The sequence below is a fragment of the Equus przewalskii genome, chromosome 7 (assembly GCF_037783145.1).
Source record: "Equus przewalskii isolate Varuska chromosome 7, EquPr2, whole genome shotgun sequence".
In the NCBI taxonomy this organism is placed as follows: domain Eukaryota; kingdom Metazoa; phylum Chordata; class Mammalia; order Perissodactyla; family Equidae; genus Equus; species Equus przewalskii.
The window spans coordinates 41710898-41727105 of record NC_091837.1 but is presented as its reverse complement, the minus strand read 5'-3'; the positions used below and the strand labels follow the sequence as shown (position 1 = coordinate 41727105).

The 16208-nt window shown below is 40.7% G+C and overlaps 1 protein-coding gene across 1 annotated transcript in view; it reads right to left on the bottom strand.

The window, feature by feature from the left end:
- ABHD3 (abhydrolase domain containing 3, phospholipase) overlaps positions 1 to 13812 on the bottom strand; it is a 37048-nt gene extending 23236 nt beyond the window's left edge. The window contains exons 1-3 of the mRNA XM_008542695.2: positions 13453 to 13812; positions 12763 to 12926; positions 11561 to 11743 (exon numbers count right to left, since the gene is read on the bottom strand). Coding sequence (XP_008540917.2) covers positions 11561 to 11743; positions 12763 to 12926; positions 13453 to 13614 — 509 coding nt within the window. The 5' untranslated portion in view covers positions 13615 to 13812. The remainder of the gene's footprint in view (positions 1 to 11560; positions 11744 to 12762; positions 12927 to 13452) is intronic.
- Between the last annotated feature and the right edge of the window lie 2396 nt (positions 13813 to 16208).

The window sequence follows — 16208 nt, the reverse complement described above, 5'->3', positions numbered from 1 at the left end:
CATTTAACTTTCAGTCAACCATAACCCCAGATTTGTATTTGTTCCCATCCTCAAACAAAATCCCAACTTGTATCTGCACAGGTTCTCTTTGATTTACTCAATCTATATTCATGTTGATTCAAATCCATTCTGTTTTTCTCTGTTTACTTATCCAATCAATCAAGGCCACTAAAGGTTCTCACTCTCTGCTTTCATGGTGCTGCTGATCACCCCATAGGTTCACACACTGATGCACCGATTGCCCTACGGAACATTCACAACTCTGACCCTCCTGTCGGGGGTTTAGAACTCAACGTGGTATTCAGGATATGTTTCTGCAATGGAATTCTTTTTTGCATCTGAAAGGTCGTAGAGAGAATTTTATTAGGTCCAACAGAAAGAAGAGAAATGTTTACGAAGCTCAGAAACGTGATTTGAGAAAAAGCTAGAAATATTACAATTTATTGACTAGTCAAAGAAAGATCTTAAATATACTGTAAAAACAAGCAGAAAAGTTAGAGTAGAGTCAGTTAGTCCTTAATCTTTTCTTGCTAAAAAGAATGGCAAGACAGGCTAGACATAAGTAAAATTTAAGTCAGACACTTGTATTTACTCGCATAACACAGGAATCGGGAATAAAGTTAATTGTGACCTTGAACCTTGAAGATCTTAGTCTTTCAGAAAAGAACCACTTTTAGAGTGCAAACACTACCCAAGAATAAAAATGGCTTCTGTGGCAAGACATCATCATGTGACTGCCGCTGAGAGACAGGAACAGAACTGGTGGGGGGAAAGAAAAAGATCATCTACAAATTCATGAAAAAGCAGCCTCTACACCTGGGATTTTCTTCCAAACTGCAGACTGGGATATTTGCACTTTCTTTTAGGCAACTTTGAAAAGTGGATCACAGCTCTGGTATCTCTTGCTGGAGGAAGAACTGCACTGACCTCTCCCTAGGCCATTGTTCCTGACAATGTTCAACCAGCAGCAGTCATCACTGCATATACTTTCAGCCTTGGAAACAGGGCAGGGAGATAAGGAAGAATGAGGGAGCAAAGCAGCCAGAGAAGAAGGCAGAATGAGAGCTGTGTTCTGTCCCTTTCTCCCACTCCAGTTGGTGACAAGCAACCAACTTCTTCTTTCATTTAACCCCTTCTCTGCCCTGAGAGTCATCAGGGAGCACTACACATAAAACTAAAAGAGCTGCTGTGAAACAACTACTATTCCTAAGACATTGATAAGCCTCTGCTACCTTTGTAATAAGTGCTCTCCAAATTAATGTTTACAATTTCTCTCAAACAATTTCAAAGGGTATGTATGTGAGGAAAGTTGTTCTCCAAAACTTATTTTTCCTACGTATTTTAACTACTTAAATTTTCTTCTCAAAACAGGGAAAATATAAATAAAGAGAAAAAAATACCAAATAAAGAATAGATCTAGTACTAAGAACTTTCTGTGACAAGAGAACACGTTAACCAGGGAAGCAGGTGAGTCCCTTTTAATGAAAGTTGAATAAAAAGCTGAGGGTTACCTACAGCACAGGATTTCCCAACCTTTAGCACTATGGACAATTTGGAACAAATAATTCTTTGGGATTGGGGGCTGTCTACAGTCCCCTAGGTTGAGAACCACTGTTACAGGGAGATAGACCAGATAGCCTTGAATCTGCTCAAGCCCAGTGATTCACTAGAACAAAGTGACTTTATCAGACGACCGTAAATATTTTCCAGTTCTAAGACTCCACAAGTCTTTGAGCTAAGAACAGATATAAGAGTCAAAGGGTGGAGTGAGAGGAACATTCAGAGATTGCTACACAGATTTCAAATAACAATAACAGATAACACTTATCAGTCTTTTCTATGTGCCTGATCATGTTCTAAGCACTTTACATGAATATTAATATTGGATGATTCATTCATTCAAAAATTTATTATACAGAATATTTACTGAACTGAAGATTGAGTTAGAGCTTACAGGAATAAAACAAAATAAAAATTTAAGGTTCCTGGCCTCAAGGAGAGTACAATCTAGTTAGGTTGAAAAGATGCACCATATTTTCAGTTGAGTGACTACAACAAAAGTGATAGTACAAGGCAGTATATGATTCAATGTCCAATGAGTGGTATAGACAGTAAAGCCATATGAAGTCAGGATGGGCAAAATTGATTAGGAAAACATTATTGGAGAAGGCAGATAGATTTTATGCTGCGACTTGAAAACTAGTAAAGATTTCAGCAGAAGGAAAGTGTGGGATATATTATGAGTTGAAGGGAGCAATGTGAGCAAAGCTACAAGGCAGACACATATAAAATTTTCTAAGGTATGAGAAAATAGATTATCTTAGCTAAAACACTGTAAAACAGAGGGTAATGAAAGAAAGTAAGATAGAAACATAGGTTAGGACCAAAATAGACATAGAGTTCTCAACGCCAGATTAAGAAAAGATGACAAGGAGGTTCTGCTTCTGGAAATGTCAGAGTAGATTCTAGTGGGCCAACCATTCCTGGAATAAAAACTATAAACTCTTAAATTATAAAGTCAATGGAGAACAACCAAAGCAGGCAGAAACTGAATGAGAGTTGACACTTAGGAGAAGAAAATGGCATCGGGTAAGTTTTCTGTTCTTACAGGTTTCCGTCTGAGGGGAAGCACAGGGTGGTATTACTCAATGATGGATAAAAGTCAGATTGAAGTCCAATGGGCTTGAAAAACCAGAAAACAGAGTTTGGTGCAACTACAGCAGTTAGAAAATCAGGGGAAAATCTCAGAAAACAGAGAGAGACACAAGGGGAAAGTCCTAAATTCTGGATAAAAACTGGGCCCAAAGCTCTGGCTGACCCTTCATCTATACATATGTGAGGCAGACTCCAAGCAGCCCAATTAAAGATAAAAAACTAAACCAGCCCGGTGACATAGTGGTCAAGTTTGCACACTCCACTTCGGCAGCCCAGGGTTTGCCAGTTCGGATCCTGGTGCAGACCTACACACCACTTATCAAGCCATGCTGTGGTGGGCGTCCCACATATAAAGTAGAGGAAGATGGGCATGGATATTAGCTCAGAGCCAATATTCCTCAAAAAAACCCAAAAAAACAAAAAAACCCACCTGAACAGAGATTTTAGCTGCTGTCTACTACAGAGGAGACAAAGTTTGAACTTGAGTTTAGCCCAGTTATCTGCCTGATAAAACAAATAAACAAAAATCAGCACTCTGAGAAAATATAACAGAATCCAGAGCCTCTACAATGGATCATTCAAAATGTCCAGAACACAATCCAAAATTACTAGACCATGAAGAAACAGAAAAACATGACCTATGAGATGAGATAACATAATCAGGGTAACTGACTCTGAGATGGTCCAGATGTTAATTAATAGATGAGGAGGATTTAAAGCAGCTATTATAACTATGCTCAAGCTTGTAATGAATTTCAAAAATAGAAAATCTCAGCAGAGGAATAAAATCCATTAAAAAAATGTAAATTCTAGAACAGAAAAATACAATATCTGAAATAAAAAAGTCACTGGATTTGCACATTGCAGTTCCAGTCTAAAGATGAGAGAGAAAAAAAAAGATTTAAAAAAAGAATAGAATCTCAGTGATCTGTGGAACAATATCAAAATATCTAACATACATGTAATTTCAGTCCCAGAAGAAGAGGAGATAAAGAATGGGGCAGAAAAATATTTGAAGAAATAATGATCCCTAATTATTGAAATCTGATGAAAAGACAAAAAGTCATCGACACACGACACAAAAGACAAAGAAAAGTGGTGGTGGGACTAAAGGAACAAAAAACCAGAAAACAAATAATAAAATAGTAAACCTTACATCCACCATATCAATAATTATATTAAATGTAAATGGACTAAAAACCCCAATTAAAAGGCAGATTGTCAGACTGGATAAAAAAGCAAGACCCAAGCAATACACTTTAAGTATGAAAACACAGATACTTTGAAAATTAAAGTATGAAAAAAGATATATCATGTAAACAGTAAGCATAGGAATTCTCGAGTGGCTACAGTAAAATCAGAGAAACATCACGACCGGAGACAAAGAAGTACATTTCATAAAGGTAAAAGAGTTAACGCAAAGGAAGACTAACAATCATAAACGTATATGTGACTAATAACAAAGCCTCCAATACATGAAGCAAAAATTGACAGAATTAAATGGAGACAGAAAATCCACAACATCCTTCTGTTGAGAGACAAAAAAATTAGTAAAGACGTAAACAGTCTGAATGACATTATCAACTATCTTAACCTAATTTACATTTACATAACATGACATCCAACGACATAATACACATTCTTTTAAAAAAAATGATAGTACCTGAATATTTCCAACCTCATTAAGGCCATAAAGATATTAAAACAGATTAACATAATTCATGTACCTTTTTCTAGAATATTAAGTGTCAGAAATAAAACACAATTAACAAGAATATATTACTGACTATATTACATACCCAACTCCTGATTATCACATGGTAATGAAGAACAGTAAAGGTTAATTCATAATTTAAGAATCTCATTCACTTGTTTCAACTCTTCGCCTACAAAATCTATTCTCTGAGTAGGAAACATGACTTGTTTGCCTATCATGTCTTCAATTTCCCTGATAAAACTGAGCCCTATGATATTATGGGTATACATTATCCTGAAAGGCAACAATCATGGGATTTGAGGAGCTGGTTGTTTCTAAGAGCCTGAGACATCCAAGGGTGTAAAAAGTAGTAAAGAAGAATTTTCAAAAATGATCACCATTTCAAAGAGCCCAACAGAAATCATACATTTATTTGTAGCAAAGCTGTACACTTGAATCTTAACCCTGTCTCACGCTAATTTTGGTGAAATTACTAACACTGTAGTTTTGTTTTGGTTTGTAAAATAGGGATAATAACATATATCTTAGAATTGGGTACATATTAAATAAGATAACTTATTTATAGCACCTAGTATGGGCCCTATCATGCGGCAGGCACTCAACAAAGCTAATTTTTTTTTTTTTTTTGAGGAAGATTAGCCCTGAGCTAACATCTGCCACCAATCCTCCTCTTTTTGCTGAGGAAGACTGGCCCTGAGCTAACATCCGTGCCCATCGTCCCCTACTTTATATGTGGGACACCTGCCACAGCATGGCTTCCCAAGCAGTGCTAGGTCCATACCTGGGATCTGAACTGGCAAACCCCAGGCCGCCGAGGTAGAACATGTGAACTTAACTGGTGTACCACCAGGCCTGCCCTAACAAAGCTATATTTAATTATAGTAAAGCAAAATTGCAATTCTGGTTATCTCTTACTGTTCATTAGTTCTAAGTGGCCCTAGGAATTAAAATTAAAAGAAGACCAACAAGTCTTTTTAATTGACCAACAAGTCAATATTTAATTATTGCAGTTTATTTTTTAGGCATAATATTTCAAAATCAGTGGCCACAAGGGGACAAAAGAGTCAAAGTGATCCTTAATGTGAGGAAGCTGAAAACCTTATTTTACAACTAGCAGCAAGAGCTCTCTTTCAGTGATCTCTTACAACATTTTATTGGAATCTTTTTTTCCCATTAGCTCTAATATTTTTCTCATTAGCTCTCCTGTTTTCTCTAACATTTACTTAGTTGCTCTCTGATTTTCTCATATTTTATCTGACTCATTTGAATTCTAGCTGGATCTCTTTGGTATTTTTGTGGAATCTGTCAACTAGAGACACAGTTGAACTAGCCTGCAGAAAACTCTATTTAATAACAAAAGTGTTCTACGTTAATAACAACATTTGTTATTAATTAATAACAAAAGTGCTCTGAACTAACAGGAATTATTCCAGTGTCACAGGTCACTGTTGGCAACTTGATTACCTAAAACCGAGTCAGACACACATATGTGTTCCAGATGTAGACCCCAACGACCACGTCCCCCAAGCAGGGCATTCCCTTTCTCCCCGTGGGACTCAGGCAGGAAGTATCTCATCTTCATCTGACCAGACTAAAAGCATGAGGCTTTTCCCTAAGCCAGACAATGGCCTCATTCACTCCTTTAAGTTTCATAGCTAATACTTTTTAAAATGTTCATTATGGGCCAACATTCTTCATATACGTTACATGCAATTCTCGAAACCCTATGAGGCACTGTTATCTTTACAGATGAGAAAACTCAGGGACAGAGCGATTACATAATTTGTCCACGGACACACAGGTAGCGTGTGACAGAGCTGGGATCTGAATCCAGGCAGAACTGACTCAAGGATCCACTTAACTACCTCCCTATGCTGCCTCAAGCTATTTAAGCTGGTAACATTAAAGTCTCTTTCTCCAAAGAAGATGGGTGCTCTGAACACAAAGCACCCTTTGAGTACATGCCAACTGTGATAAAAAGAGCTTTGTCCCAGAAACTTTGTTAATTGAAGTATTATTTCATAGTGGAACATCTAACAATTAGTTCCTTAGAGAAGGAGACCACTTGTCAGTATCCACCATAACTTTTTCCAGAAATATCTTCATTCAGTGCTTTCTAATACGCTTTATTTCATCTAGCCAATCTCATGAATAATCAGCTAACTGACTCATTCTCAAAATTTTAAAAAGCAAATTATTTTAACAACAAAAAAATGATAAAAATACTTTTAGATAAAAATATTCTGGTGTTAATTTAAAATGACTTCTTACCTAAGCTACTGTTTTTAGATTGGGGAGTAGGCAGAAGTGCCTTTTTGTTTCACTGCCTCATTTTCCCTAGAGCAGCCTCTCCTTCCTTCCTCCCTCAGGAAGGGTCTGTTGAGGACCTGCCAAAGCACTTCTAATGGTGCAGGAAAAGCTGAAAGTCACCTAGAGCTTAGTATCTGCTGGTGCCACTTCCCCTAAATCAAAAACGTGAAGGCACAATCTCCAAACTGGAAAGCAAAGGAACATTTAAAAGTAGTCAAATGTGTGATCCCCTCCTGCTCTTGTCTCCTGAGGTCGTCTTAACCCCCAGCATCCCTCGTTGCTACACTGACTCTTCTCAAATTTTGCTTTATCTGTCCTGTTCTCCTTGCCCTTTCAGTGTCATCTGACACTGGTGACCTATTCCTTCCCTCCATAAAATGTCTTATTTGGTTTTTCTGATATTCCAGAATCCTGGCACTTGTAACACTCTGACCACTCAACGTCAGAGGCAGCCAGTTATCTCCCAGTATCTTTTTTGTTTTGGGTGAGGAAAATTCACTCTGAGCTAACATCTATTGCCAATCTTCCTCTTTTTTTGCTTGAGGAAGATTAGCCCTGAGCTAACATCTATGTCAATATTCCTCTATTTTCTACGTGGGTTGCCACCAAAGCATGGCTTGACAGTGGTCTAAGTCTGTGCCCAGGATTCGAACTTGCAAACCCAGGCCACCAAAGCAGAGCATGTTGGATTTAACCTCTACACCACAGGGCCAGCCCCCTATCTCCCAGTATCCTTTCTCCTCTTCTTTCTTGGTAACAGAAGCCTCCAATTTCAATTGGGTACATGGCTGCCCAAAATAAAGAATTCACTTTCAAGCCTCCTTTGCAGCTAAGAAACAGCAGGCCAAAGTGATACAAGTAAAAGTGGTGTGCACAAGTGCTGGAAAGCATCCTTAATGAAAGTTGACGTGTTCTCTAGTCTCCGTTTTTCCCCTTCTTGGGTGTTGGAATGCAGATGTGATGACTGAAGCTGAAGCAGCCACGGATTATGAAGTAACATGATAACAGAAACTTAGTTTCCTGACGCTACAGAACACTACACAAGCCCCTGTCCACCTTCTTGCATTGTTACAGGAGAAAGAAACTTGTATCTTGTTTAAGTCACTGTTACTTTGAATTTTCTGTCACTTGCAGCCAATCTTGGTCTTCTAATGCCTTTCTTCACTACTACTGCATACTCTGTCACTTCAACTAGACCATACGCTCTTTGGGAGTATAGGTTCTGATACTGTACAGTACCAAAATACTTAATGACGGACCTAAATTTCAATGAACTTATTACATATTTCTGGATGGGTCACTCTTTTTCGCATTAATTGAGGGTAGAATAAAATGGTAGATGAAGGCTTTCAACAAAAGACGTCAAAGTAAAAGATGATTTGGATGGTCTCAGAGTCACTGCTTTTCTCCTTGCTTTTAGTTGTAGTGCTGGAAATTAATTCAGAGACTGGGGAAAACATTTAAGAAAACAGGATATTATTCAGGTGCGGAAGATAATATCTATTAGGTTGTGTTACTGAATAGAGATTTTTTTAAAAAGAAATCTTGAATGAATGGGTAAGATTTCTAACTGATGTATCAGTCACATGGGTGTAACTTATTAGAGGAAACGACTATTTCTCTAGTCCTCTGGTTTCTATAAAGGCTTCTCTTTAAACACACTCCTGGCCTTTCTCACTTTACTCGCTCTCCAGAAGATGGAGAACTTATCTGATTGATAAAATTTGGAAGAACGCTAAAATCTGGAAGAATGACTGGGACTGCCTGGCTTAGCAATTCTCTTCTCTCAGGAGGAAGTTTATCCAGGGAGTACACACTGGCGCTCTGCCAATGCAGGCGAACAACATACAGGCGGGCCAAGTACTGCCCATTCAATTCTATTTACCTTTGACTTCTCAGTAAAACCTTTGCTCATAATTACCTTATACAACCTTTAGCTTAGTTTCCATCTCATCTATTATTAATTTTGAATTAATAACTCTTAACAGAAAAGTTTTGTCTCTTTGTTAGTATTCAGGTACAGGAAAAAAAATTTAATAGCAACAACTGTAGACCCTTGTGTTTCATTTGTCCACATGCCAGAAGTTAGGTTCTCTCTAATGTCCAAATCATTTCTCACCAGTAAAGCATCAACAGCTCCCTGATGACCTGACAGAATGCATGACTCTCCCTCAACACTCAACCTTTACACAAGATAGGAAGTGGGGCCTGCAGGCAAGTGCGCCCATGATACTGGGGTGTTCATGCTGACTGTGAAGCTATTGTACAAGAGACATCACAAAAGTATCCGAGCGCTCCTGGAAGGAAGCTAGATGTTTACAGTCCCCAAGAGGTAGCTTTGCTTGTACCTGCTCTTTAAACTATAAAAAATGTTCTGTTTGATCAGGGAACAGAAAATCCGGGAAGGAAGACATAAACATTTCTAAAGACCCACTTCGTTCAGGGCACTAAACCAAGCACTTTATCCATTCTAATTCATTTAAACTGTCTGCAGTGAATAAGAAACTGTGATTGGGGAAGTTAAAAATTAATTTCCCAGGGTCACTCGGTAAGTGGCAGTTCCAACATGTGAACCCAGGCCTGGCTCCAAAGCCCACGCACATTCCCCATATTACATAGCCTTCCACAAGCTCTACTACCTACTAGATCCCATACTACAGTATCAGCAACTTGATCTGTTTTGTGACCTAAGGACTCAAACCAGCCTTGTGCCAAAATTCCAGATCCATTTTTTACCTCAGTGGCCTGTGAAAGTACCCGGCTGTCTGTAGCAGATTGCAAAAAATTATTTTATATCTCTTCCCATCAAGAAGTAGAGTCTATTTCCCAACCTTTTGTTCCTGGGCTGACCACGTAACTTGTTTTCACTAGAATGTGACTCGCTCTGATTGGAATGCAGCAGAAACAACACTGTGACAGTTCTCAGCTTGGGCCTCAAGAAGCCTTGCAGCTTTCACTTGTGCGCTCTTAGAACTCTCTGCCACCAAACGAACACGCTTGGGGCGAGCCCGATGGTGGATGAGAGACCACGTGGAGCTGAGATGAGTCATCCCTGCTGAGGGCCCCTAAAGCATGGAGTTGTTCTGGCTGCTGATCACAAATGCATGAATGATCCCCGACCAGATCAGAAGGACCACCCAGCTGAGCTCAGCCCAAATTGCTGACCTATGGAATCATGAACAAAATGGTTGTTTTTAGCCACTAAGTTTTGGGATAGTTTGTTATACAGCAAAAGCTAACTGATACACCCTCTCTTACCTAGATTCAGAGATTCCTTGCCATTAAAAATAAATGCTGATAGGCCCAAAGACCATTGAGAAGTTTATTGACCATTGCTTATTCATGCATTCTGTTACCTTCAAGCCCAATCTGATTTAGTGTTAGAGTTCCCTAAACCCAAATAAGCTGGGTCTTCAAGCAGCTACCAGTGACTTGTCCAGCCTTCCCCTCTCATAGACTCCTTGAGGCACAGACAAATGCCCATGACTCTTTGTACGTCTTCATAGTACCTATCACAAAGCCTTCCTTATATCATACATTCTCAATAAAATTTTGGAATCAATAGATTTTAATTCTTAGGGAAGCTAGAACTTTCCAGTAGCTTTGAAGCACATTGTATTGATAGCCCTGGTAATACAGTTCGGCAACTTACACAAGTCATGAAAGGAAGTCATATGTGCTAGCAAATCCAAGGCTTATAAGATTTAGTCCTTGTGTTTCAACTTCATTGTTTTTAAAAAGCACTTTCTAAGTCTTGGGAGACAGCTCAGGCCAACCACAGAATCAGCAATTTAGATAGGTACAAAAGGCTTTATGATCTGTACTTTTTGAGCATGACTAAGTTTTAGCAAAAAATAGGAATCAAGCCTCATATCTAACAGGATGGTAGTTAAACATGGAATAACAATGAATTCCTGCTATTGCTTAGTGTAAATTTCATTGGAATCATAATTCTGGGACGCCATATCAAAGCTTCTGAGAGCCTGTCACTTCATGGACAAAATAAGCTTTTTCTGTAAAAGATCAGAGCTTACTTCTTAAAATTGAATGAGCTATTATGGCATTTTCCCCTTTATATCAAAATGTTTTTATTAATATAAACTCAACATTAATTTTTCACACAAACAAGTGTTTCCAGTTTAACAAAAATACAGCTCACTTCAAATGCAACTCAGAGTGTTCCATTATTATTACTATCAGCTAAAAAAACTGAGGCACAGAAAAGCAGTAACAATGACACTGCTTTAAGATTTTAGAGCTGAACCTGAAACTTAAAGTTGCTAAGTCACTTGCAAAACATTAAGTTGTACCTGGTGACCGAGTTGAATAATGGTTACTCAAAAATGCTGTGGCATCATCAACGGGACACTAACCATGTGCACCTGCAAACTCAGGAGGACAAAACAGGCATGAGTCACCTTGGAAAAATAAGCATGACCTACAAACTGATTCTGAATATTTTTTACACTTGGGATCTGAGTCAATGAGACAAGATTAGTGGATCCAGGGCCCAAACAAGGAATGTGACATGAGGGCCACTGTCTCAGGGGTTTGTAATTGCTATTTTCCATAGCACTCCCTTCAGTAGGGCCTAGTGCTTCTCACACCTGGTTCCTATGTCAATTCCTAGGTGATTCCAATTCCATTCATTCATTCAACCAAAATCTGTTGAGTGCCTACTACGCTAAGTGCTATTTTCTGTGAGATGATTCAGTTATGCATTTCCCTGAAAAAAGAGAGAAAGCAGAAAACATAATAATTTAGAGGATGGCTTAATTCAGGCAAGAAATAAGTATTTCTGACACACACATCGAGATATATTTGCGCTTCACTTAGAACAAATTAAGTGAAAAAACGGAAAGAATCTTTGACGGGTACCTGTATCCCAATTCTTCACTAAGTTGGATCATATGAAGGATATATGATTCTTTGCTTGTTCCAGTGAGGCCGGGCAACAATAAGATAGTCGGTCTGATGCTGGCATCCATAAAACACTTACTGTTATCATTATCAAACCAGTCCAGCAAAATCTGTCCTCCATCTGCAGTTTTAATAAGTTCACTGAAATAAATAATTCAAGACATATCATTAAGTGTTTCAAGTTGTCTTAATACTAGTGTCTTAATTCTATAAATAAATGACATTATTTGGTCATCTCAAAATAACTTTTTTCAGCATTCACTAACACATACACCTATATCATTTTCTTTCATTACAAGAATGTTATGAAATTAGTACCATAAAGTATCCCCAGCAACATCAGTAAAAGTCAGTATATAAAAATGAACTTCAAAGTACTTCAAATATTTATCTTAATCATTTCCTCATTATTCCAAAATATCCAGCATTTAACCTCTATTTGATTGAGGTCACCCAAATAATTCAATAGGGAATTACGAACAAGTAAAATGCTGATCCGATCATTGCTCCAGATCTCTGACTCAATGAGGCTGTCTTTTGACAAAGTATATTACAAAATTTGCTTCTTGAATATCTCAAAGTACTTCTCACATAGTATCTCTGAACTGAAGTCTCAGTCAACAAAAGGAACTCCAGAAGGACTAGATGACTCAGGGAAATTAATAACAGGCACCATTTAAATCTCCTGGCTACTGATATATTCTGGACCCTATCTCTAACACCTCAAGGACATTATCATCAAAAACCCATTTGCTTATCAAAATGAAGCGCTTTACACGAGTCCATCACACAAAATCCAAATTAATTAGCCTTCTCTCCTCCAGCCCTAATCCCAGCATCAATGAATTGGTGCATATCATTGAAGGATCTAGGTCCTCAGGGATAGACGCAGGACAAATTGGAAAAGAGTAACCCCCAAACACTTCTCTCATCCTAGAAATAAACCATTTACATCACAGTGCCCCCCCCCCCCCGCAAAAATGGTGAAAGGCCATACCTGAATATTTTCCTGCAGCTGAGGGTGAGGGACATACGTTCCATTTTCACACTCCCTTTGTTTTCCACATACTTACTAAACCAGAGGTTCTATTAACAAAGAACTGAGAGTATGCAAAAAACTATGTTTTTGAAGAAATGCCCGAAAACGGAAATTTACTTACTTCCTGTACTGCACCAGGGGCTTGGACGTGATGAAGGGTCTCAGCAGCGTCTGTCCTCGACTCTCCCAGCACCAGACCGTCGGGTAGTACGTTTCTGTCACCACGGGGCAGTGGTCCTGAAGGAAGCGGCTGAAACTCTCACCCCCCGTCACTAATTGGGGCTTCTGTGGGGAAAGCCAGCATCAGTGAAGGATCAAGAACAAAGTTTCTGCCAACCGTAAACTAGAAATGAGCAGCCTCGTCCCTCGCGCGCGCGAGCCCTCCGATTACATCTCCTTCTGGAAGCCCGGCGCAAATAATTCACAGTCACAACGGACTTAAAAAGTGGTTTATCAAACGTCCAGGGAAAGGCGCGAGTTGGAATAAGGCAATAATTCTCAAAAGTGCTACAGCACTGCCGAGCCGTTCTGCCGGGCTAGCGAACGGCGGCGGGCAGCGCCGCCCGCGCCGAGGTCAGCGGGTCCGGATGCGCAGGCAGGCGGCGGGGGCCGGCCGGCTTTCCCGCGAGCGCTCCAGGGGCGTCCGCCAGAAGCCGGGGAAAGGGCAATAACTAGGGAGCAGCGTGCTCGTCCCAGGACGGCCCCAGCTACCTGCCCCCACCAGAGGCAGCCTCCGGCTTCGCCCGATGCTGTCACTCCCGGCAACACCGCCCGCGGCCCGTTGCCTGGCGCTCGCGCCACCCTAGCTCACCTTGGCAATGCTGCTCAGGTAGTAGCAGGCATAAGCGGCGCTGAAGCCCAGAATCAGGGATAAGCCCACTCTCGAGCCGAAGAACCCAACCCGGACTTGATGCTCCAGGTAGAAGAAGAGCTCCCGGGAGAGCACCCGCAGGTCCATGGCCAGGCGCTGCATGGCCAGGGGAAGCGAAGCGCAGGTCCTGCGGCGCGGGGCCAGCCAGCCGGCGAGCCGGCGAAAGCAAGCGCAAGCGGGCGCGGCGTAGCGGCCACCACAGCTCAGAGCCCCTCCCGGCCCGCAGAGCGTGGCTTCCGCCGACGGGCGCCCCCGAGCGGCCCGGGGAGGCGTGGCTCGGCCGCCGGTCGCCGCCGGCTCCGCCCCGCTTCCCCCGAGCCGCTCCCACCTCCCGCCGCTCAGGAACGTTCCAGAGGCGCCGTTCCAAGGCCGGCCGCCGGGAGGGCGGACGGGGGTCTCCAAGCCAGGTCACAGCCAGTCCGAGTGAACCCCGAGAGTGGGGAGAGAGCCGGCGTCGACTTCGGAGAAGGAAATGGGCCTGGCAGCCCACCTTCAGGTCCTGGGGTGGGCACCTGCCCCAGTGACCTTGAACGATTCCGCACAGCGGCGGGTCTCAGTTAATCCTTCCTGTAAACTAGCAGTTTGGGTTTTAAACATTTGAGGAGTTAATGCCCAAGATATGTTAGGAGAATGCACTACCTAGTGAAAAATCCTACATTCACCCAGGAAGATGTGTTGCCCCAAAGACTATCAGAAGAGAAAATGTATTCTATAAACATTCAATAGTGGAGACATTCGTACTTTAAATTTCTGTAAATCTTTTTAGTAGCTAAGTATGCCTTAAATGAGAAGTGGATCCCGAAAATAAATGAGAAGATCAAGAGTAGGAACTGGGATTCAAAAATTTTAAAAACCTGTTTTTGGTTCACTAATGTCTTGAACTTAACAGACTCACGGAAATTCACAGTCACCTAGTATACGGCCAAGAAACCATTTATGAAGTAGGTTCTCCTAGGCTTATTTATGGCAACATGACTAAAGCCAGGAGATACTTATAGGCATCTAAAAGGGTTAGAAGATTTAACAATGTTATCATGAGCTCATCCCACCAAGAAGCCCCAAGAGTAGCAAGACTTAGTCGAAAGGAAAAAGGTAAGGGCTGTATAGACTATGAAAAATTTCACAAGACTGTAAATTAATGATGTAAATTAGTGATAGGGAAATGGGATGGGCTGGAAGTGAGCAAGGCTTTGATTTGTTTACTGCAACTTGATGGTTGCCAGTACCCAGAATAACTGTTACCTTCACTGAGCCTGTTTTTTTTCATCCGTAGAATAATTTTGACTTTATAGAGTTGTTGGTAGTGACTAACTGAAATAATGTATGTGCTAGCCTCCCCTCAAGGTGAGTAATTCTCTTTCAGTCACTGGCTCTTGTACTTGAGCACACTCAGAACACAAATGCACATGGGGGTTGCCATCCTTGACAATTTACATGCGACTTTCTTTATAATGCCTGGCCCTGTCTTCTGCCCTGCCTACCAATAAATGTATATTTCATTTTGCTTAAATTTAAAGTGAAAATACCATAAAATAAAATCAGTTACCTCATAGGCATCACGGTGTGTAGAAAGTGGGCTAACCTGGGAGTATACAACTCTGAACTCCATCTGCCAAACTTAGAGAAATCATTTACTCTTTCTTAGTTTCAATTCCTTTCTATAAAATAAGGTGGTTGAGATGGAAGATGTCCAAGTTTCTTTTCTGTTAGAAGAACATTCACAATGTTCCTTAAGACAAAAACTATTACTTCCAATTTAGATGGGGAAATGAGAGCTCAGACCCTAACATGACCCCCAGTGAACTATTGGGGTGTTCATGCCTTTGTATAATCCCTTCCCCTTAGTGCAGGTAGGACTTGTGACTTACTTCTAACCAGAAGAATATAGTAAAAGTGATGAGATGTCACCACTCCTGTGATTACATTACCTTATCTGAGTCCAGCTTAGCACACTGGAGCTCTCCTGCCTGCCTTGAGGAAGCAGATGGCCATACAAACTGCCCATGGAGAGGGTCACATAGCAGGGAACTAGTGATGGCCTCTAGGACTTGTGGGCGGCCATTAGCTAACAACGAGCAAAAACACGGGGCCCTCAGTCCTCCAACTGCAAGGAAATGAATCTGCCAATAATGAGCTTGGAAGCAGATGTCCCCAATCAAGCCTCCAGATGAAAACATAGCCTGGCAACATCTTGGCTGCAGCTTTGTGAGACCCTGAGTAGAAGACCCAGCTGAGTTGTCCCTGGACCCCAGACCCACAGAAAATGTTAGATGATAGATGTGTTGTTTTAAGCTACTAAATTTGCGGTAATTTGTTATGCAGCTTTAGAAAACTAATAGAGAATATAAAAAGGTCCTACAAAAACATTCAAAGATTAATAAATATCAATGACTCATTTTTGCCTACCAATGTATTTATCATAGGAATGTTTTAAATAAGTGAAAGATTTCAGGTCTTTTGATCAATATTCAAAATTAAGAAACCCATTGAGAGATTTTTGGGTTTTTTTCTTTATATTTCTTTTTTTTTTTTTAAAGATTTTATTTTTTCCTTTTTCTCCCCAAAGCCCCCCGGTACATAGTTGTGTATTCTTCGTTGTGGGTTCTTCTAGTTGTGGCATGTGGGACGCTGCCTCAGCGTGGTCTGATGAGCAGTGCCATGTCCGCGCCCAGGATTCAAACTAACGAAACACTGGG